The 26,027-nt window shown below is 39.1% G+C and overlaps 1 protein-coding gene across 1 annotated transcript in view; it reads left to right on the top strand.

The window, feature by feature from the left end:
* Positions 1-26,027, top strand: part of IL17REL (interleukin 17 receptor E like) — a 159,180-nt gene that overhangs the window by 56,255 nt on the left and 76,898 nt on the right. The window contains exons 4-7 of the mRNA XM_088455940.1: positions 4,040-4,149; positions 6,775-6,889; positions 8,755-8,799; positions 25,514-25,653. Of these exons, the coding sequence (XP_088312066.1) occupies positions 4,040-4,149; positions 6,775-6,889; positions 8,755-8,799; positions 25,514-25,653 (410 nt within the window). The remainder of the gene's footprint in view (positions 1-4,039; positions 4,150-6,774; positions 6,890-8,754; positions 8,800-25,513; positions 25,654-26,027) is intronic.

Here is a 26,027-nt window from a genome sequence, read left to right as displayed (position 1 = left end):
CCTTTACTTATGACACAGGCGCATGCTTGGCACTACTTTGTTGATGCACGTGCGGCTACTGCGCACACAATTCACAAACACAGAAAATAATTTTTTTTTGGGTTTGGACTGGAGTGTACTTTCGGGGGTTACAGCACCCTTAACGGTCAAGCCAGCCGGCCCTTTACTTATGACACAGGCGCACGCTTGGCACTACTTTGTTGATGCACGTGCGGCTACTGCGCACACAATTCACAAACACAGAAAATAATTTTTTTTTTGGTTTGGACTGGAGTGTACTTTCGGGGGTTACAGCACCCTTAACGGTCAAGCCAGCTGGCCCTTTACTTATGACACAGGCGCACGCTTGGCACTACTTTGTTGATGCACGTGCGGCTACTGCGCACACAATTCACAAACACAGAAAATAATTTTTTTTTTGGTTTGGACTGGAGTGTACTTTCGGGGGTTACAGCACCCTTAACGGTCAAGCCAGCCGGCCCTTTACTTATGACACAGGCGCACGCTTGGCACTACTTTGTTGATGCACGTGCGGCTACTGCGCACACAATTCACAAACACAGAAAATAATTTTTTTTTTGGTTTGGACTGGAGTGTACTTTCGGGGGTTACAGCACCCTTAACGGTCAAGCCAGCCGGCCCTTTACTTATGACACAGGCGCACGCTTGGCACTACTTTGTTGATGCACGTGCGGCTACTGCGCACACAATTCACAAACACAGAAAATAATTTTTTTTTTGGTTTGGACTGGAGTGTACTTTCGGGGGTTACAGCACCCTTAACGGTCAAGCCAGCCGGCCCTTTACTTATGACACAGGCGCACGCTTGGCACTACTTTGTTGATGCACGTGCGGCTACTGCGCACACAATTCACAAACACAGAAAATATATTATTTTTTTAGCACTTGGGGGGAGCACCCCTGATGGACAGAGCACCCCCTGGACAACACTGCAGCACTCCTTTAGGACTGGGACACTGCACAGGACTTTGGAGTGGACACAGCCCCTATGGAGAACTGACTGCACAACACAGTCCAGCCAGCCCCTATGGACTTTGAAGTAGTGGACACAGCCCCTATTAACAACAGCAGCACAGCACAACACAGCCAGCCCCTATGGACTTTGAAGTAGTGGACAACAGCAGCACTACACTACACTACACTACACAGCCCTAACTCCCACCCTCCCTCTTCACTGTCCACAGCCGAGTGAGAAAATGGCGCCGACGTGGGTACCTTATATAGGATCCAAAACCCGCGAGACTCGGAAGGCGGGATGATGACGTTTTGCCTCGATTTCAGATCCGAGTCAGGCGGGAAAAGTCGAGCCTGATTCGGATCGGACTCGGATCGGGGGGGCTCGGGGGGGTTCGGATTTCAGAAATCCGAACCCGCTCACCCCTAGTTTAAAGTAATAATACCGGCATGGGTAAAATGCTCTAAAGAGCATTAAACCGATGTGGGGATGCGGCACCAGCATTGTGAAGTGGACTGTGGACATACTCACTGTACACATAGTGAGTGTCGACCTCCCTTACCCTGTGTAGTCAGCAAACCAAGGAGCATTCAATTAATCATTGAGAACACTAGGGGGTAAATTTACTAAAGTGAGAGTTTTTAGAAGTGAGTTTTAAAAGTGATGTTGCCCATAGCAACCAATCAGATTCCAGCTATTATCTTCTAGTGGTGCTATTTAAATGTTAAGTAGAATCTGATTGGTTGCTATGGGCAACATCACTTTTAAAACTCACTTCTAAAAACTCTCACTTTAGTAAATTTACCCCTAATAGTTATAAGCACTCAAATTACTTATTATTATAGAACTGCCAACATGATGTATTTATATCCAGTCCACAAACAAGACAGTGGGGTAGGGGCAGTTGGTGCAAAATAAAAACAATTTACTAGTCAGTAAAATATAGTATGTATAATCGCTATTTGTAGAATACATTTGCTCGTATCTTGCCAAATATACGTACTATTTTAATTATTTTAATTTCACAGCCAACCATTTGGCTGAGTGGAGTGTTTAACTCTCAGACTCAGGCAATGAAATGACATGCTGCCCATTCAGTAAGGATCGCTATTGCGTATGCAGCTGCGAATTTGCACGGAACGTAGCTGCAAAAGTATGCTTATGTCCGCCACAGCTCAGCCGGCATAGAGATGCCCACTGCTGCCTCTTAAGTCCATACTAACTTGCACACCTGCGTATACATTTTTACCATTGATACACACTGGCCCGTAACGCAACATTTACACCAGGTCTGACCAGCCGCAGAAACTGCATGTCTCGTCGCACACAGTGAGTACTCAAGCTGTGTATGCAATTGCAGTGGCTCATTTATGCACGCCTATGAAACGGCGTTCAAACGGACAGAAACGCCTGCATTTTTCCAACCACTCCCCCATCACCACTCCCAAAAGCTCACAGCCTGTCACTCACTCTGCGATGGATTCCTCAATGCGACCGTAATCGCAGTGCGATCGGAGCAGACACGCAGTGTGGTGCATACGCAATGGTTAACAATCGCCCGATCTGCCTACGTAATTGCAATTAAGTACGCTGCTGAATCAGGACCTTAGTGCGGATAACCAATAATTGAATACACTGGCACTGGCATATCATTATAATTAGCTTACTACATTCTACTTTAATTAACATCTAGTTGATCTTCATCACATTTTGATCAGAATTGCTGGTCTGTTTCATCTAAAACCCTACTTGTTTGTCTTGCTAAAGACTGAAAAAGAGCTCAGCAATTATTCTATTTTATATGTAGCTTTTTTTGGCTATTTTGGGTTTCCTTGGAATAAAATACAAATTCTGACTACTGTGAAGTAATAGTTGGTGAACTCTTAGATAATATTCCAAAGAATGTGGTGTGTAAAATGTGCTATAATGTCCTACTTTATGTAAGATATAAGCTCCCTTGATGAAGGAATGTACTGTAACAAAAAATCAGGAATTACAGCAATCAGGAACTCAGGTTAGGCAAATTCAAATGATAAATGTTATATCTTTGGAATCGGTATGAATTACCGCCGGACGCAAGGTTCAAATCCTGACAGCGGCTGGCCGTCACGGCTGAAAATCCTGATCGTCCCCAGGTAAGTATCAACTAACCTAACCTAACCCCCCCAACCCTAACCCTCCTTAGGGGTGCCTAACCCTAACCTTCTCCCCAGTGCCTAACCCTAATCCCCCTCTAATGCCTAACCCTAACCCCCCCTTCCATGCCGCCTAAACCTAAGTCCCCCGGGGAGGTGCCTAAACCTAAGTCCCCCCCGGAGGTGCCTAACCATAACACTCCCTTCCCCTAGCCTAACCCTAACCTCCCAGGGGGGTGCCTAGCCCTAAGACCCGCCCGGGAGCTCTAAACCTAACCCCCCCCCCACGGCTGTCCGCAGCGGCGGCCGGCATCACTTCGACCGGGATGTCGGGTGCTGGTCTCCTGGCGTCTGTAAAATGACAGGCGTCTAGATTTAACCCTCGCCGGGATAAAGCTGTCGGGAAGCCGGCTGTCAGGCTTACGTTCCGACGGCTTCCTGACTGCATACCATATCTTTTTGCCATTTTTGTTCCACATAAACCAAAGTAAACATATGCATTATATTATATACGAGGACACAGCTACACAAAATCAGTTTTATCTTCAACTTAAATTAGGCCCTTAAGTAATACTTACTTTTATAACTTTTTAGATATACCATTATATTTATCATACGTAGCAGAAAACAAATACACTGCAGAGAATAGCAATATATATAGTTTTTATCGAATATGATAAATAATATGTACTATTAATATGTATATCAATTAGTAACATTGCCTAACTTTACAAATTACCCATAATTCTCACAGTGAACACAACAACTCAGGAATGGAGTCTTTTGAATGAACGGTACATATAAAAAAAGACCATCCTCCATTTTCTGTTATGTTTCACAATTTCCATTTCTTTTCCTGCTTCCTCTGATCATCCTGTGATTGAAAAGTATCAATACCCCTTTATAACAAAACATCATTTTATTTTAGAAAATATTCGCGGTGTGGAAATTTGCTCCATGACATTGGGCTCCCAACATAATCAATGCATCCATGTGAAGATTACAAGAAACAAACTGAAAAAATCCCATATGCAAAAGGTAAACTAAAATTATGCCCCAGATTAATACTGCAAACATGGTGGATGACAAAAAATGTGATAAGACATCATGACCTTTATTATAGATGGCAAATATTTATGTTAAACTAGTTATTACATTGCTCAGAATACAACTGGAAATCTTGAAATTAGGGATGTGCAGGCTCGGATAGGTTCGAGTTTGCACGTTGAGTTCGGATTTTTCCCTCCAAAAAAACGGAACTCAGAAAGAGGCAAAACGTCATCTTACATGGACGAACATCATCATTCCTGGACTTTTGTCCAAGAATGATGATGTTCGTCCATGTAAGATGACGTTTAGCCTCTTTCTGAGTTCCGTTTTTTTGGAGGGAAAAATCCGAACTCAACGTGCAAACTCGAACCTATCCGAGCCTGCACATCCCTACTTGAAATACAACATTAAGGTGCAAAAATTGGTCCCATTAAAAGTATGGTATGAGACACAAAGACCCCCAGTTCTGATCTGGTGCAAAACTGTGTTTTTGTTAGTTGAAATGCCTGTGAGCACTTCTGCACTGGATGGATATGTCCTCTCTGCTTTATCACATTACATTTATTGTGCTCCTAAACTTGATATCATATGCCTTCACTAGTCTACAAAACGGGATGTAGCCAGCATCCCGGTTTACGGAATGCCGACGGGTGAAATACCAGAGCCAAAATTCCCCAACGTGTCAGGATCCTAGCACCAGAATCCTGACCGCCGGCATCCCAAAGGTAAGTATCAGGGCGAGAGGGAGGGTTAGGGTGCGGGGTTAGGGTTAGGCATTAGGGGGAGGGTTAGGCACCGGGGAGGGAGGGGTTAGAGGTAAGGGTGAGTCTTACCTACTTTCCTTATGGGTGTCGGGATTCTAACCAGCGGCATTGCGTCTGCCGGGATCTCATACCCAACCCCTACAAAACAACCAACATTGATGCGCCAAATCCACAGCTACAGGGTGCGTGCGAACACAGCCGTGCGCTCCGTGCTGAATCAGGCCCTGAGACTGGACTGGAACTGGGAGATGACTAGACTGGCAATGGTATACTGGATGCCGGACTGGGACCGGTAGGCATAATGTGTGCCGGGCTGGGACCCGGCAACCACATTGGACCGGACTGGGACCAGTTGGCACAATGGATTATATTAGATTATACTCAATAGCATGTGCTCTCTGCAGGTAGAGGTGAGACCTGGAGTCTGTGTGCAGTGTAGGGGACACACAAAGTATCCGACTTTCTCCAAATAGTATTCAGATGAGGCACAATGATGTATCACAGCTGAGCGCAACAGGATCACTGAAACAAAAATCACGAGGTGAATGCAGATTACGCTGAAGTAGTGTCAGACAGATAAAGATGGAGCTGGAAGGATAAGCCAAGTATAGGTGTAAACTGTAGTGCTGTAAAATAGATTAACGCTGGATTCAGGATTAACCAGGCTGGGACTGGTATTGCTGAGGGCAATAGTGCTGCAAAGCAGGGCAAAACTGGAAAAAAGATTAACCAGGCTAGTTTACATGATTATATATATATACATTACTGGCTCAATAATTAAGGAAGTGTCTTTTCTCGGCTACAGTGTGGGAAATCCCAGAAACAGCAGATAGTGGGAAGTACTGTAAATATAATTGTAATCTATATCTTACTTGTGTAATACCTGGCACTTTGATTTTGTTATCACCCCTGGCACATGTAATGTATTTACAAAAATAAAGCTTTGGTAACACAATATGATTTATGCTATAACCATGGGCGTAGCTATACTGGGTGCAGGGAGTGCCATTGCTATAGTACCCAGAGGCTTAGAAGGCCCCAGACCAAGGTTATATAGTTGTCTACCAAGTTCACAAAAAGGCTGGTAAGTAATTGGGTCTGGCCCGTTGCCTGTCCTGTAAAAGTAGACTCATCAGAGCCCATATAGATAGCAGTCTCTGTCTCTCCCAATGGCACTGTTGGAGAATAGGCTTCTCCTTGATTACAGCCTTTGTGAAGTAAACTTGGAGGCTGGGGTTGATCTCTGAGATTAGGACTGTCTAAGAAAGGGACTATGTGCCAAGATTAATAAAATATCCACTCAAAGTGAAATTTCCTTCATTAAGAAATATCCTCCTCAGGTAGGAGCAGGTTGGTCCCAATGCCTCTCCCCGTTCTTTACATTCACTGTAAGCTAAAATTTTCTCAGCACTGGGATGGAGCACTACATAAGACATTATCTAGTGATATTCCATTTTCAGTGAGTGGTGTTCGTAGTGGATGTTATAATGTTAAACAAGGTTTGTGTATTGGAAGTTATAATGTACAGGGGCACTATAACGTGGCGAAACCTGAATTGGGGCACTGTAATGTGGCTTAATATGAACTGGAGCACTATATTGTGGCATATTGTGAACTGGAGGAACTACAATGTGACATAAGTTGAACTGGGGCCAATGTGTGGTAAATGTGAACCACGGCACTACTGTCTGACATGAAATGAACTAGGACACTACTATAAAATGAGCAACTGCTGCAGAGAAAGATATTTCTATAGAACCATTAATGTGGGGGCCCCTTCAAAATGTTGCTATGGGGCCCACAAAGTACTAGCTATACCCCTGCTATAACCTATGCATTTCTATTACAGATAAATGTTCAGGCTAACTGCTTTGACGTTGGTGTTTCTGACCATGTTTTTGTAACAATGAAAACAGTCCCAGATTATTGTAGCATTGAATTAACACAGCAGTATCATGTGGAAGGTAAGATAATACATTTTATTAATTACTATGTGAAATTCACACGGGTATAGAATAGATACTACTGCGCAGTTTGTGCTGACTGAGACCATTGTGAATAAATCTACCTTAAGAGAAGGAGTTTGCATATTCCAGAATTTGCAGTAGTTCCAAGAAACCCTTTTCTTAGTGGCCCGCTGAACAGTATTATATGCTGTGTTGTAAACCTATAGGCGTAAGTCTAGAAATATATTTACTAAAGGTTGATTTTAATCGATTGAAAATCAATGAAAATCGAACAACATTGATATTGTGTTTCTAGGACTAAATCATACATTTACTAACAGACAAATTTTGATACTTTTTTTAAAAACATTAATAAATGTGTGATTTAGCCCCAGAAATACAACATTGATGTGGATAGATTTTCATTTGATTTTAAATCCATCAAAATCGATTAATATCAATCTTTAGTAAATATACATCATAGACTCCACAATTTTAGCTTGTGTTAAAGGCACTATAATTCATTCACTCAAACGTAGAGATCACATTTCTTGTTACATTCAATGCAGTTTTTAACTACACCATTTTCAAGGTATTTTTTTTGTTGTTGACTATTCTGGCATATGATGTTTTTTTTGGAGTTAATATTTCTGGTGAACATTATTGTTGTTATTTAGTTCCTTAACAAACGATCATGTTACATGTGGTTGCAATTTCGTTATAAATGTTCAGTTACAATGCTGCACTGCAGAACATATGTTTTTATTTTTTGTAAAAACATATGCAATAACATTTCTAGGCGTTCCGCTACGATAAAATACAATATCGTTGTGTGCATGAAAGATCCGTAATTTGAGAAAGAAATACAGCTAGAACACTTCAGAGGGATGAAATAGGATAATCCGCAAATTCATTACATTTATCTAGTGTTTCTCTCTGTTGCAGCTATTAATGAAGGAAAAGAGAAAGGGGGTGTGAAATATTTGGTCGACTGTAATGTTGACATGAGAAGTTTTTTTCTGATTCGGTGTTTATCCCTAATGACAGCCATAACACTAATGGCAACACTAGCAGCAACCATAAGCCTTGTTTAATGCTAACCCTAAGCCTCCTGGAGATGTCGACATTATGAAATGTCTACATTTCTGATGTTGACATGCTGTTAATGTCAATATTTTGTGAACGTTGACATTAATGATGTTGTCATTTTAACCATGTGGACATAACACAATGTCAACAGCAGATAGTCAACATTGACTATGTCGACATGGTTGAAATGACATCATTAATGTCAACTCCAGCAAAATAACAACATTAACAGAATGTCCAGGAAGCTTAGGGTTAGCATTAAAAAAATGTAAATTGGTAATGTCAACTTTCTAATTGCAGACATCGTGATTGCAAATTGATAAGGAGCCTCATTTAACATTTGATCTATTTTGTGCTCTGTTCAGTTCAAACACAGCAGTATCTCTACATCAGGTGTACAAATGTATATGCGTATACCCAAGGGTAAACCAGCAATGCTGCATGACAGTATTAGTAATAAATGGGAAAGTTGCATTACCTTATTCATACACAATATAATGTCCACACACTAGGGAAACTAGTGTTGTATTTCCATATAAAATGTATTGGCATACAAACACCCCAACATCCAGCATTTACTGCTGTACAGATACACATAGAATCTTGCTTAAGTCATTAATACATGTTATTTCCTAAGTATATGTATTTTTGATATTAAATGTCATCGTAAAATAATTGAATTGTCATATATTTACTATTATGTTTACTTAAATGTCTCCTAGAATTTTACTTTAAAATGTCTTGTTTTGTGTTTTCTGGATTATACTATAAAAACATTTATGTTTTATTTTCAGATTGTCACAACAAGGATGTGGGAAACAATATATTGTCATGTATATGTAAGTTACAATATTATATTATTACTCAAGCAGAAGTGTTGTTACAACTGGCAGTTTCTCATATAGTATACAGTATATTGTGCCTCAATAATACAATAGTGAAGATTTGTGTTCAGTATAAGCAGCCAAAAAGACTATCTGGCAAATATGGTTGCTTACAGCATAAATCTTTATTTAATCATATATTATATACTAGTGTTTGCCCGCAGCTTCACTCCTGTTATTGCTCAGTGGAACTAATTTTACAAAGACAGTAGTGGCATCTAATATTGTGACGTATATTTTATATTATAGACATTGGGCCTGATTCGGCATGGATCGCAACTGTAACAGCGTACGCAGATCGATGGTGCGTACTGCGCATGCGTAGTCCAGGGGTCTGAGCACCCTGTGCCGTGCCCGCATGGCACGCCTCCAAGTAACGTCAGGTTGGGGGTAAAGCCCAGCCCTCCATCACTGGCTGGGCTTCCCCCAGCCCTCTCCCGTCTGTGAATGGATGCCGCACGCATGCGCGCTGCATCCATTCACACTCCGGGGGTCCCCCACCGCCGCACAGCTGCGGCGGTGGGGTCCCCAACCCCCCGATTTCACCACCCATGGGCCACTTCGACCCACGGGTGGAACAGTGGGACAGTACTGTCCCGCTGATAATCGGGATGTTGGGGAGGGGTGTGCCCTCTATGGGTGGCGCCCCTAGAGCTGGCCCTGCCGATGTTACTTGATGTTACCAATGTATACTGTACGTAGGACTGCAAGGTATTAAGGATGTGAGATAGCGGTAGTGGGCATCTCTATGCTTACTGTGCAACGGCTTTGCGATTGCATTCATTAGCATATTTGCACAGCAGACCCTGTGCAATTATGGAGCTGCGATCGCAATAGCGATCCATGCTGAATAAGACCCATTGATCACAAATTGTCTTTATAAGCAATATTTGCAGTCTTGTTTTCAGGTAGTAACACAAAAAGATGCTTGGAGCTAATAGCTCGTGAGCAAGCCAATTAACCAGTAACACTGAAATATTGCAAGTAACATGAGCAGTGACTCTATGATATGTAGAATTTGTCTTGGTATTATATATATAATATATATATATATATATATATATATATATCTATCAACACTCTGTCACTAAGCAAGCTGATGGCCCACAAGGTAGACAAAAAGATCCAGCACTCACGTTTAGATGAATCCACGGGTTTATTCACATAATAAAGGAAAAAACAACGCAGCATCAGCTGACAGTAGCCTGACGATCGTTTCAACTGCCACCCAGTTTTCCTCAGGGGCTAACTCACACTGCGCCCCGGAGCTTTGATATACCCTAAAAGGGTGCCCTAATCAGTGAAGCCCGGATCGTAATGCGTCACCTTGGCCACGCCCCTTGGCGCTCGATTGGCTGCAAGGCATTCGGTGGGTGGGCAGGGTTAAAATAGTAAACAAGTCACCTCCATTTGTGCTGGGCTATCAGTGTGAGTACCGTAGCATACGCTGTGGACTGAACGAATCCTAACAACACTAGCATACACAGTGCACATATAGTCACAAACACATATTATATGTGTGACTCTAGGGCAGCAGGCAACTCATCGCTGGTGTCAGCCTCTTAACAACCAGCAGTCAATATGAATATAGATAGGTCAGCCTGTAGTTCAGCACCGGCAGCTCCACTAATCAATCACTGCCATATCATAAAGGAAGCAAGCACAGCCTCTTGTATAAAGCAATGGTCACATCTGCCATTATGAGTAACCACCTCCAAGGCCACATATGTGATACCATATAGAAGAATAGTGATGATGCATAGAGTACATATACCATGGGGAAATATGTTCAATAATGTGACAATTAAGTTGTCTAATAGAATGTCCTTTATCCTTGAAGTGTCTAGCCACGGTAAGTTGGTCAAATCCTGTTTCTATTTTAACCCTGCCCACTCACCTTATGCCTTGTAGCCAATCGAACGCCGAGGGGCGTGGCCAAGGTGACGCATTACAATCCTGGCTTCACTGATTAGGGCACCCTTTTAGGGTATATCAGAGCTCCAGGGCTCAGTGTGAGTTAGCCCCTGAGGAAAACTGGACGGCAGTTGAAACGATCGTCGGGCTACTGTCAGCTGATGCTGCGTGTATTTTTCTTTATTATGTGATTAAACCCGTGGATTCATCTAATCGTGAGTGCCGGTTCTTTTTGTCTACCTTGTGGGCTATCAGCTTAGGCACCCCTAAGGGAGGGTTAGGGTTAGGGGGGTTAGGTTAGTGGATACTTACCTATCCACGATCGGGATTTCCAGCGCTGTCGGGCTTCCGCTGCGTCGCACTCTGCTCCTGTCGGGCTGCCGCTGATGGGAATCGAATTATATATCATACCCATTCCCCCCATTGCCTGTCTGGCTGTATCCTATCAGCATTGCTTTCTAGTATCTCTATTTTTTTTTTTTTTTAGCACATTAAAAATCCTTTGTACATGCTTCTTTCATTCCCCACACTCCCTACTTCTCATACCTACATGCTATATAATAGCATATTATATATGGAATATTTCGGTTTTTAAAATATACAGATATGGGAGGCTCAACCAGGAAAGTATATATGCATGTCTCTATTGTATCATGTGATTTATTTGACTTCCAACTGCAGTATAAATCTACCTCTCTTGAATTTTCACCCCTCTCTGCTATTCTTGATCCATACCTAGGGGTATATTTACTAAAGTGCTGCTTTTTATAAGAGTTGTTGTCCATAGCAACCAATCACATTCTAACTATTATCTTCTAGAAGGTGCTAGATTAATGAAAGGTAGAATCGGATTGGTTGCTATGGGCAACAACTCCACTTCTAAACACCTGTACTTTAGTAAATATACCCCTTAGAGTCTCAGCTATATTATTGTTTTTCTTTCCACATTTTTATTAAAAAATATATTTTTCTACGCTTCACTAGGATGCTCCTACCAATAAAAACCCACTGTATGTTTTCTGCACCTTTTCCCAGACTATCTACCCTTGCTCCCTCCCAACCCAAAAGTACAGCCTGCCCCTAACCCCCTCCTTGCCCCCAGTACTGCCCCAATTGCTATCTACACTTGCCTCCTCCCTATCCATAATACTGCCTGCCCCTAACCCCTCCTTACCCTCAGTACTGTGCCAGCCGCAATCTACCCTTACCCCCTTCCTACCCCCAGAACTTCCTGCCTGAAGCCCCCTCTTTGCTCCCCAGCATGGTCTCAACTGCTGTCTGCACTTACCCCCTCCATACCACCAGCAGTGCCTGCCCTTACATTCTTCTACCCCAACTTCCCCTACCTTTACCCCCAACTCTAGCCTAACTGCTGTCCGCCCTCACCCCCCATAATATGTGATTGGACCCAGAAACAGTGGCATAGGATCCCAATTTTTTGTACAGTAAGGGGTCCCTGGGACCCACTATTTTTTTCTGCTCAGCGCGATCACTGGTTCATACACAAGGTGTACATTTCTCAAAAAAAAATTCTATGTACAGACACAACCATTAAAAGTATAGTATGGTTGTAAGTATAGATGAATAAGATACCAACGAGTGTAGCTAATAAGCATATTCAAAATAACCAATGGATAACCAAAAAAATCTGATGGACCTGTGTTAGGGCAAGGCTAAAAGAGTAATCCAAGAATTAGAGGACCACCACCATGTTTCAGCAGTTGTGAGCAGCAGATAACTCTCCTGAGACTGTGGCCATTATTATGTCTTCACTTAGTATGTGCACCATGTAAGGTTTAAATAGTTGGTAATGTCTGCTCATTAGGTGACCAGTATGAGAAAACATTCATGGGAGAACCTACTGTACCATTGTTACTGGTTACACTATACACTGTACACAGTGTTTTGCTGTTGCCATCATGGGCAGGGGCATCTTTAGAGACGAGGGGGCCCGTGTGCATCCCCCGTCACAGACCCCCATCTCTCACCCCGGCGGCCGGCAGCTGACTGACGCGGCTGTCTGGCCACTGCAGAATCAGTAGACTAGAGTGTGCCCAGAGTCTACTGCTCATGCACAGCATGCCGGGGAAATGGCACGGCCGACATTTTCCCAGCGATTTTCTCACAGCACATGCACAAAACACTGTAAAAACGGCCACGGCGGCCATTTTCTGGCATTTTGAGCAGCGCTGAGTGACCCGACGCGGGACCTCAGAGAGGTTAGTTTTAGATAACATGGGTGCAGGGTGTGCGGCGCAGGCCCCCCTGGACCTGGGGGCCCATGTACACCGCACACTCTGCCCCCATTGTAGATACACCCCTGATCATGGGGTCATAGGGGGAGATGCATCAAACATTTTAAAGAGTGAAGAAGTGGAGATGTTGCCCATTTTAACCAATCAGCTTCTAGCTAGCATTTATCATGTACATTCTATAAAATGATAGGAAGAAGCAAATTGACTGTTATGGACAACTTCTCCACTCTTGAAAATGGATACATCTCCCCCATAGTGTGGGGATAGTGCATATAGGGGATGATTTAGAGATGTATGCAAACCTGATGGCTTGGTTGACTCCTTTTGTTGGTTGACTGGGCGTACACTGGCTTCGGTCGCAGTGTTGGAGAAGTCGCAGTCTGATTCACAAGGTGCGGCCATTTGGGGTGGGGATGGTTTGGAGCTTAGGCTTACTCAGATGGTTGATGGTAGTCCAATCATGAGCCGATGCAGAGTCCTCAGATGCACCAGCGGATCACAGAAGCTGACAGGAAGTGTCTATTTACACAACACATCTCCTGTTGCATTAGCATATCTTAGCATTGCTGCTGCATCCAAAGATGCATACAACTCTGAATGAGGCCCATAATTGTAGCATGTAAAGTTACAATGATAGCTTCCTGTAGATGTACTGTACTATGCTGCAGAGAAGCAGACAAATTTACTAAGAATATTTGAGGGATAGTTACAATAATTATAGAGCAAAACAGCATGCAAATTATTAACATTTACATCATACTTGCCTACTCTACCGATTAGGCCACTCTATGCCGACCTGGCTGTCTCCTCCCAAAGGGGGCAGCCAGAATGTCGGCAAGTATGATTTACATATACTGTACATTGCCATCTTATTCTGTTGCCTCTATATTGTGAATTGACAATGAGGACATTCTTATCAACATCAAAGGTGTTTTTACATTATTTAAGTGGAACTAAACAGAATATAGAATCCATTTGTGGAGAGTATTTTACATGTTTTTGCTTTACGCATGCTCTGAAACTAAGCATACACAACTATAGATGATTTAGAGTTATTACGCCCCTTCAGTCACAGGTAAAGAACATGTCATTACTTGTAATATGCTGGAATTGGGGGCATTGCAGAGTTGTGGGTATAAGTGTATATATCCCTGTGGTCAGACAGTCTATGTATCTAGAATTGGGCACTGATTGCACTGATAATGATAATGGCTGTAGAACCAAGCACACAGATTGTGCCAGTCTGGTGCATACAGGTGCATTTAGTTCTGTGCACACAATGTGGGAGCAATCATGGCCAACTTGCCTTCATCTCTACATCAGTCACACAAATATGACCACATATATGTCATTTAAAATGCAGTAACCGATACATCTGAAAGTGTGACGGAAATGCTTTACTTTGATCTAAGTCATCTAACTATAATGTGTGCTTAGCGCCGGGGGCGGGGCTTAGCGTCGGTGGGGGGGTAGTAGCGGTGGTCGGTCAGCGCATGCGCGGGCTCTTAGTCGCTGTATTTTTTCCAAAAATACCGCGACTAGAGTGCGGATGGGATCCGCAGGGACAGAGCTTTATCGCAAGCTCTGTCCCTGCAAGGGATTTATAGTAAATCCCTGTGATATTACCTGAATTCGCAATGCGAATTCACTCGGAAATATCACACTACAATCCGCATTCAATATGCGGATTGTAGTAAATAGAGCCCAAAGTGATGCAGTGTAGTACAATCATTTTCATGTGCATAGAGACAAACTAATGCAGTGTAGTACAATCATTTTCATGTGCATAGAGACAAACTAATGCAGTATAGTACAATCATTTTCATGTGCATAGATACAAACTAATGCAGTGTAGTACAATCATTTTCATGTGCATAGAGACAAACTATTGCAGTGTAGTACAATCATTTTCATGTGCATAGAGACAAAGTGATGCAGTGTAGTACAATCATTTTCATGTGCATAGAGACAAACTAATGCAGTGTAGTAAAATCATTTTCATGTGCATAGAGACAAACTAATGCAGTGTAGTAAAATCATTTTCATGTGCATAGAGACAAACTAATGCAGTGTAGTACAATCATTTTCATGTGCATAGAGACAAACTAATGCAGTATAGTACAATCATTTTCATGTGCATAGATACAAACTAATGCAGTGTAGTACAATCATTTTCATGTGCATAGAGACAAACTAATGCAGTGTAGTACAATCATTTTCATGTGCATAGAGACAAACTAATGCAGTGTAGTACAATCATTTTCATGTGCATAGAGACAAACTAATGCAGTGTAGTACAATCATTTTCATGTGCATAGAGACAAACTAATGCAGTGTAGTACAATCATTTTCATGTGCATAGATACAAACTAATGCAGTGTAGTACAATCATTTTCATGTGCATAGAGACAAACTAATGCAGTGTAGTACAATCATTTTCATGTGCATAGATACAAACTAATGCAGTATAGTACAATCATTTTCATGTGCATAGATACAAACTAATGCAGTATAGTACAATCATTTTCATGTGCATAGAGACAAACTAATGCAGTGAGACAAACTAATGCAGTGTAGTACAATCATTTTCATGTGCATAGAGACAAACTAATGCAGTGTAGTACAATCATTTTCATGTGCATAGAGACAAACTAATGCAGTGTAGTACAATCATTTTCATGTGCATAGAGACAAACTAATGCAGTGTAGTACAATCATTTTCATGTGCATAGAGACAAACTAATGCAGTGTAGTACAGTCATTTTCATGTGCATAGAGACAAACTAATGCAGTATAGTACAATCATTTTCATGTGCATAGAGACAAACTAATGCAGTGTAGTACAATCATTTTCATGTGCATAGAGACAAACTAATGCAGTATAGTACAATCATTTTCATGTGCATAGAGACAAACTAATGCAGTGTAGTACAATCATTTTCATGTGCATAGAGACAAACTAATGCAGTGTAGTACAATCATTTTCATGTGCATAGAGACAAACTAATGAGGTAGTACAATCATTTTCATGTGCATAGAGACAAACTAATGCAGTATAGTACAATCATTTTCATGTGCATAGAGACAAACTAATGCAGTGAGACAAACTAATGCAGTGTAGTACATTCATTTTCATGTCCATAGAGACAAACTAATGCAGTGAGACAAACTAATGCAGTGTAGTACAATCATTTTCATGTGCATAGATACAAACTAATGCAGTGTAGTACAATCATTTTCATGTGCATAGAGACAAACTAATGCAGTGTAGTACAATCATTTTCATGTGCATAGAGACAAACTAATGCAGTGTACAATCATTTTCATGTGCATAGATACACACTAATGCAGTATAGTACAATCATTTTCATGTGCATAGAGACAAACTAATGCAGTGTAGTACAATCATTTTCATGTGAATAGATACAAACTAATGCAGTGTAGTACAATCATTTTCATGTGCATAGAGACAAACTAATGCAGTGTAGTACAATCATTTTCATGTGCAGAGACAAACTAATGCAGTGTAGTACAATCATTTTCATGTGCATAGAGACAAACTAATGCAGTATAGTACAATCATTTTCATGTGCATAGAGACAAACTAATGCAGTGTAGTACAATCATTTTCATGTGCATAGAGACAAACTAATGCAGTGTAGTACAATCATTTTCATGTGCATAGAGACAAACTAATGCAGTGTAGTACAATCATTTTCATGTGCATAGAGACAAACTAATGCAGTGTAGTACAATCATTTTCATGTGCATAGAGACAAACTATTGCAGTGTAGTACAATCATTTTCATGTGCATAGAGACAAAGTGATGCAGTGTAGTACAATCATTTTCATGTGCATAGAGACAAACTAATGCAGTGTAGTAAAATCATTTTCATGTGCATAGAGACAAACTAATGCAGTGTAGTAAAATCATTTTCATGTGCATAGAGACAAACTAATGCAGTGTAGTACAATCATTTTCATGTGCATAGAGACAAACTAATGCAGTATAGTACAATCATTTTCATGTGCATAGATACAAACTAATGCAGTGTAGTACAATCATTTTCATGTGCATAGAGACAAACTAATGCAGTGTAGTACAATCATTTTCATGTGCATAGAGACAAACTAATGCAGTGTAGTACAATCATTTTCATGTGCATAGAGACAAACTAATGCAGTGTAGTACAATCATTTTCATGTGCATAGAGACAAACTAATGCAGTGTAGTACAATCATTTTCATGTGCATAGATACAAACTAATGCAGTGTAGTACAATCATTTTCATGTGCATAGATACAAACTAATGCAGTATAGTACAATCATTTTCATGTGCATAGATACAAACTAATGCAGTATAGTACAATCATTTTCATGTGCATAGAGACAAACTAATGCAGTGAGACAAACTAATGCAGTGTAGTACAATCATTTTCATGTGCATAGAGACAAACTAATGCAGTGTAGTACAATCATTTTCATGTGCATAGAGACAAACTAATGCAGTGTAGTACAATCATTTTCATGTGCATAGAGACAAACTAATGCAGTGTAGTACAATCATTTTCATGTGCATAGAGACAAACTAATGCAGTGTAGTACAGTCATTTTCATGTGCATAGAGACAAACTAATGCAGTATAGTACAATCATTTTCATGTGCATAGAGACAAACTAATGCAGTGTAGTACAATCATTTTCATGTGCATAGAGACAAACTAATGCAGTATAGTACAATCATTTTCATGTGCATAGAGACAAACTAATGCAGTGTAGTACAATCATTTTCATGTGCATAGAGACAAACTAATGCAGTGTAGTACAATCATTTTCATGTGCATAGAGACAAACTAATGAGGTAGTACAATCATTTTCATGTGCATAGAGACAAACTAATGCAGTATAGTACAATCATTTTCATGTGCATAGAGACAAACTAATGCAGTGAGACAAACTAATGCAGTGTAGTACATTCATTTTCATGTCCATAGATACAAACTAATGCAGTGTAGTACAATCATTTTCATGTGCATAGAGACAAACTAATGCAGTGTAGTACAATCATTTTCATGTGCATAGATACAAACTAATGCAGTATAGTACAATCATTTTCATGTGCATAGATACAAACTAATGCAGTATAGTACAATCATTTTCATGTGCATAGAGACAAACTAATGCAGTGAGACAAACTAATGCAGTGTAGTACAATCATTTTCATGTGCATAGATACAAACTAATGCAGTGTAGTACAATCATTTTCATGTGCATAGAGACAAACTAATGCAGTGTAGTACAATCATTTTCATGTGCATAGAGACAAACTAATGCAGTGTAGTACAATCATTTTCATGTGCATAGATACAAACTAATGCAGTGTAGTACAATCATTTTCATGTGCATAGAGACAAACTAATGCAGTGTAGTACAATCATTTTCATGTGCATAGATACAAACTAATGCAGTATAGTACAATCATTTTCATGTGCATAGAGACAAACTAATGCAGTATAGTACAATAATTTTCATGTGCATAGAGACAAACTAATGCAGTGAGACAAACTAATGCAGTGTAGTACAATCATTTTCATGTGCATAGAGACAAACTAATGCAGTGTAGTACAATCATTTTCATGTGCATAGAGACAAACTAATCCAGTGTAGTACAATCATTTTCATGTGCATAGAGACAAACTAATGCAGTGTAGTACAATCATTTTCATGTGCATAGAGACAAACTAATGCAGTGTAGTACAGTCATTTTCATGTGCATAGAGACAAACTAATGCAGTATAGTACAATCATTTTCATGTGCATAGAGACAAACTAATGCAGTGTAGTACAATCATTTTCATGTGCATAGAGACAAACTAATGCAGTATAGTACAATCATTTTCATGTGCATAGAGACAAACTAATGCAGTGTAGTACAATCATTTTCATGTGCATAGAGACAAACTAATGCAGTGTAGTACAATCATTTTCATGTGCATAGAGACAAACTAATGAGGTAGTACAATCATTTTCATGTGCATAGAGACAAACTAATGCAGTATAGTACAATCATTTTCATGTGCATAGAGACAAACTAATGCAGTGAGACAAACTAATGCAGTGTAGTACATTCATTTTCATGTCCATAGAGACAAACTAATGCAGTGAGACAAACTAATGCAGTGTAGTACAATCATTTTCATGTGCATAGATACAAACTAATGCAGTGTAGTACAATCATTTTCATGTGCATAGAGACAAACTAATGCAGTGTAGTACAATCATTTTCATGTGCATAGAGACAAACTAATGCAGTGTACAATCATTTTCATGTGCATAGATACACACTAATGCAGTATAGTACAATCATTTTCATGTGCATAGAGACAAACTAATGCAGTGTAGTACAATCATTTTCATGTGAATAGATACAAACTAATGCAGTGTAGTACAATCATTTTCATGTGCATAGAGACAAACTAATGCAGTGTAGTACAATCATTTTCATGTGCAGAGACAAACTAATGCAGTGTAGTACAATCATTTTCATGTGCATAGAGACAAACTAATGCAGTATAGTACAATCATTTTCATGTGCATAGAGACAAACTAATGCAGTGTAGTACAATCATTTTCATGTGCATAGAGACAAACTAATGCAGTGTAGTACAATCATTTTCATGTGCATAGAGACAAACTAATGCAGTGTAGTACAATCATTTTCATGTGCATAGAGACAAACTAATGCAGTGTAGTACAATCATTTTCATGTGCATAGAGACAAACTATTGCAGTGTAGTACAATCATTTTCATGTGCATAGAGACAAAGTGATGCAGTGTAGTACAATCATTTTCATGTGCATAGAGACAAACTAATGCAGTGTAGTAAAATCATTTTCATGTGCATAGAGACAAACTAATGCAGTGTAGTACAATCATTTTCATGTGCATAGAGACAAACTAATGCAGTATAGTACAATCATTTTCATGTGCATAGATACAAACTAATGCAGTGTAGTACAATCATTTTCATGTGCATAGAGACAAACTAATGCAGTGTAGTACAATCATTTTCATGTGCATAGAGACAAACTAATGCAGTGTAGTACAATCATTTTCATGTGCATAGAGACAAACTAATGCAGTGTAGTACAATCATTTTCATGTGCATAGAGACAAACTAATGCAGTGTAGTACAATCATTTTCATGTGCATAGATACAAACTAATGCAGTATAGTACAATCATTTTCATGTGCATAGATACAAACTAATGCAGTGTAGTACAATCATTTTCATGTGCATAGAGACAAACTAATGCAGTGTAGTACAATCATTTTCATGTGCATAGATACAAACTAATGCAGTATAGTACAATCATTTTCATGTGCATAGATACAAACTAATGCAGTATAGTACAATCATTTTCATGTGCATAGAGACAAACTAATGCAGTGAGACAAACTAATGCAGTGTAGTACAATCATTTTCATGTGCATAGAGACAAACTAATGCAGTGTAGTACAATCATTTTCATGTGCATAGAGACAAACTAATGCAGTGTAGTACAATCATTTTCATGTGCATAGAGACAAACTAATGCAGTGTAGTACAATCATTTTCATGTGCATAGAGACAAACTAATGCAGTGTAGAACAGTCATTTTCATGTGCATAGAGACAAACTAATGCAGTATAGTACAATCATTTTCATGTGCATAGAGACAAACTAATGCAGTGTAGTACAATCATTTTCATGTGCATAGAGACAAACTAATGCAGTATAGTACAATCATTTTCATGTGCATAGAGACAAACTAATGCAGTGTAGTACAATCATTTTCATGTGCATAGAGACAAACTAATGCAGTGTAGTACAATCATTTTCATGTGCATAGAGACAAACTAATGAGGTAGTACAATCATTTTCATGTGCATAGAGACAAACTAATGCAGTATAGTACAATCATTTTCATGTGCATAGAGACAAACTAATGCAGTGAGACAAACTAATGCAGTGTAGTACATTCATTTTCATGTCCATAGATACAAACTAATGCAGTGTAGTACAATCATTTTCATGTGCATAGAGACAAACTAATGCAGTGTAGTACAATCATTTTCATGTGCATAGATACAAACTAATGCAGTATAGTACAATCATTTTCATGTGCATAGATACAAACTAATGCAGTATAGTACAATCATTTTCATGTGCATAGAGACAAACTAATGCAGTGAGACAAACTAATGCAGTGTAGTACAATCATTTTCATGTGCATAGATACAAACTAATGCAGTGTAGTACAATCATTTTCATGTGCATAGAGACAAACTAATGCAGTGTAGTACAATCATTTTCATGTGCATAGAGACAAACTAATGCAGTGTACAATCATTTTCATGTGCATAGATACACACTAATGCAGTATAGTACAATCATTTTCATGTGCATAGAGACAAACTAATGTAGTGTAGTACAATCATTTTCATGTGAATAGATACAAACTAATGCAGTGTAGTACAATCATTTTCATGTGCATAGAGACAAACTAATGCAGTGTAGTACAATCATTTTCATGTGCAGAGACAAACTAATGCAGTGTAGTACAATCATTTTCATGTGCATAGAGACAAACTAATGCAGTATAGTACAATCATTTTCATGTGCATAGAGACAAACTATTGCAGTGTAGTACAATCATTTTCATGTGCATAGAGACAAAGTGATGCAGTGTAGTATAATCATTTTCATGTGCATAGAGACAAACTAATGCAGTGTAGTAAAATCATTTTCATGTGCATAGAGACAAACTAATGCAGTGTAGTAAAATCATTTTCATGTGCATAGAGACAAACTAATGCAGTGTAGTACAATCATTTTCATGTGCATAGAGACAAACTAATGCAGTATAGTACAATCATTTTCATGTGCATAGATACAAACTAATGCAGTGTAGTACAATCATTTTCATGTGCATAGAGACAAACTAATGCAGTGTAGTACAATCATTTTCATGTGCATAGAGACAAACTAATGCAGTGTAGTACAATCATTTTCATGTGCATAGAGACAAACTAATGCAGTGTAGTACAATCATTTTCATGTGCATAGAGACAAACTAATGCAGTGTAGTACAATCATTTTCATGTGCATAGATACAAACTAATGCAGTATAGTACAATCATTTTCATGTGCATAGAGACAAACTAATGCAGTGTAGTACAATCATTTTCATGTGCATAGATACAAACTAATGCAGTATAGTACAATCATTTTCATGTGCATAGATACAAACTAATGCAGTATAGTACAATCATTTTCATGTGCATAGAGACAAACTAATGCAGTGAGACAAACTAATGCAGTGTAGTACAATCATTTTCATGTGCATAGAGACAAACTAATGCAGTGTAGTACAATCATTTTCATGTGCATAGAGACAAACTAATGCAGTGTAGTACAATCATTTTCATGTGCATAGAGACAAACTAATGCAGTGTAGTACAATCATTTTCATGTGCATAGAGACAAACTAATGCAGTGTAGTACAGTCATTTTCATGTGCATAGAGACAAACTAATGCAGTATAGTACAATCATTTTCATGTGCATAGAGACAAACTAATGCAGTGTAGTACAATCATTTTCATGTGCATAGAGACAAACTAATGCAGTATAGTACAATCATTTTCATGTGCATAGAGACAAACTAATGCAGTGTAGTACAATCATTTTCATGTGCATAGAGACAAACTAATGCAGTGTAGTACAATCATTTTCATGTGCATAGAGACAAACTAATGAGGTAGTACAATCATTTTCATGTGCATAGAGACAAACTAATGCAGTATAGTACAATCATTTTCATGTGCATAGAGACAAACTAATGCAGTGAGACAAACTAATGCAGTGTAGTACATTCATTTTCATTCATGTCCATAGATACAAACTAATGCAGTGTAGTACAATCATTTTCATGTGCATAGAGACAAACTAATGCAGTGTAGTACAATCATTTTCATGTGCATAGAGACAAACTAATGCAGTGTAGTACAATCATTTTCATGTGCATAGATACAAACTAATGCAGTATAGTACAATCATTTTCATGTGCATAGATACAAACTAATGCAGTATAGTACAATCATTTTCATGTGCATAGAGACAAACTAATGCAGTGAGACAAACTAATGCAGTGTAGTACAATCATTTTCATGTGCATAGATACAAACTAATGCAGTGTAGTACAATCATTTTCATGTGCATAGAGACAAACTAATGCAGTGTAGTACAATCATTTTCATGTGCATAGAGACAAACTAATGCAGTGTACAATCATTTTCATGTGCATAGATACACACTAATGCAGTATAGTACAATCATTTTCATGTACATAGAGACAAACTAATGCAGTGTAGTACAATCATTTTCATGTGAATAGATACAAACTAATGCAGTGTAGTACAATCATTTTCATGTGCATAGAGACAAACTAATGCAGTGTAGTACAATCATTTTCATGTGCAGAGACAAACTAATGCAGTGTAGTACAATCATTTTCATGTGCATAGAGACAAACTAATGCAGTATAGTACAATCATTTTCATGTGCATAGAGACAAACTAATGCAGTGTAGTACAATCATTTTCATGTGCATAGAGACAAACTAATGCAGTGTAGTACAATCATTTTCATGTGCATAGAGACAAACTAATGCAGTGTAGTACAATCATTTTCATGTGCATAGAGACAAACTAATGCAGTGTAGTACAATCATTTTCATGTGCATAGAGACAAACTAATGCAGTGTAGTACAATCATTTTCATGTGCATAGAGACAAACTAATGCAGTGTAGTACAATCATTTTCATGTGCATAGAGACAAACTAATGCAGTGTAGTACAATCATTTTCATGTGCATAGAGACAAACTAATGCAGTGTAGTACAATCATTTTCATGTGCATAGATACAAACTAATGCAGTGTAGTACAATCATTTTCATGTGCATAGAGACAAACTAATACAGTGTACAATCATTTTCATGTGCATAGATACTACAAACTAATGCAGTATAGTACAATCATTTTCATGTGCAGTTTTAACCATGTAAATACATCTCTAAACAAAACATTTTGTTTTATAAAATATGTATAAACATGCATTCTTCTGAAATAAATCAATTACCAGCTTAAATTCAAAATTTTCTTTTTTTACATTATACTTTTCTATGTGTTCATGATGCAATTTTATACGTAAATACTCATTGTTGAAGGACTACTGCAGTAGAGGAAGCAACCTTAATAGGAGCACTAAGGCTTCTGAGTAGGAGCTAGAGGGAATCTAAACCTCATATCTACTGATATTTGCATGGAATACTAATAATGAAATACCATTACGGAGGCAATAAACATGCCTTGGCTCAGTGACTAAGAACAATGCTACTCAGTTCTCTTTCTGCATTTGAATGATATTTATTTAGTTTCTTCATAATTCTATAACAGTAAAATGGACCTGGTATATGGCCGAATCACCTCCCTTGCTTCAACTCCTTCCCACCTGCTCCCTGTCCACTCTCCATTATGCTTACTGTACCTCCTATTGTCAGCGCAATGGTCCCTGCGCTAATGGTAGTCTGTCCCCTGTCATTATTATATAGGATAACTTTAATTGTTTCTACAAGTTACAAATAGAATATAATTTTACTGGACATTACAAGCAGTCTAGAAAAAAAGCAGTTAAGAACAGGGATAGCTCTAGGAGTGTTCGACCAGTGTAGTCGAACAGAGGGGCCACTCATAGAGGCACAGTCCTCCCAAAAATCTTGATTTCAGCGGGACAGACCTGTTTTTTGGGCACTGCCCTGCTGTTCCACCCGTGGGCCAAAGTGTCCCTCGGGTTGTCGGGAGGTTGAGGACACTTAGCCACTGCCGCTAAGCAGAAAGCAGCAGTTTTGGTGAAGCTGAATGGTGTCCAATCAGTGCAGGTAGTCGGTTGGGGGCAGCCCAGCTGCTGACGGAGTGCTGGGCTCGCCCCCAGCATGATGTAAAACGGGAAGCATACCATACGGGCACGCTCCCGTATGGCATCATCTAGGGGTCCTCAATATATATAAAACCTTTTAATTCAGCTGTATTATCTATATTCATGGCACCTTATATATTTATTAGATACCATAGCTACTTAAAACAAATTTAGTTGCGTAAAAACAAGTAAACTGAGCGTGGGATGAGAAGCGTCTGTTTATGGGTGTATTACACATGGTTGTCACATTTCCAGAACATAGGGAAAGGTCATCTGATATATGAGCTGAATAAAATACACACATCATAGTGTCTTCGTTCTGATGCATTACAGGAACTTCTTATATGAAGGCCTCACTGATACAGATATTGTCTTATTGTTGTTGCTGTAACATTTGTATTGTGTTTTGTTGACTATAGGATACTTTTGAGATTTGACAAAAAAATTATGAATTGTCATTTTTTTTATATTTCCTTTAGCTGGGAAATTAGATTTCACAGTCAACGAGGAAAAGAAAACTATAACTGTACATGTGTCAGACTTCCTGGAAGAGTATGATTACAATGTCCGACTCTGTTTGAAACAGTACAGCTGTCATGACATTGGAGCTCATGCACTGGTTAGTACAATTTCTTATAAATGCTTTCTGTCTATTTGCAAAGTTCTGTGTAGCCTGTTGGACCACCTACCCATAGAAACAAACAATATAATATGTATGAGGCACTGAGTATGGATTTAGACATTATCCATTGTGCACCACTGAAGTACGAGTTATGAATGGAAGGCATTGTTACTGGTCAGAGCACAATGTTGAAGTGGGCAGCTGTAGCCATGGCGCAGTTCAACACAGATCACCAGTTGCAACTTGAATAGAAAATGGCCACATAATGGTAACATAAGAGGAATCTCTCTGTCTTGGCCATCAGACTCCTGTAGAACTATTACACATTTGTATAGTAGTATAAACTCTATCTTATCAAGTAGTGGATGTTC

The sequence above is a fragment of the Taudactylus pleione genome, unplaced genomic scaffold (genome assembly GCF_031769625.1).
Source record: "Taudactylus pleione unplaced genomic scaffold, aTauple2 ptg000041l, whole genome shotgun sequence".
Classification (NCBI taxonomy): domain Eukaryota; kingdom Metazoa; phylum Chordata; class Amphibia; order Anura; family Myobatrachidae; genus Taudactylus; species Taudactylus pleione.
The sequence above is the reverse complement of the archived record's forward strand: the minus strand, read 5'-3'. Positions and strand labels throughout refer to the sequence as shown.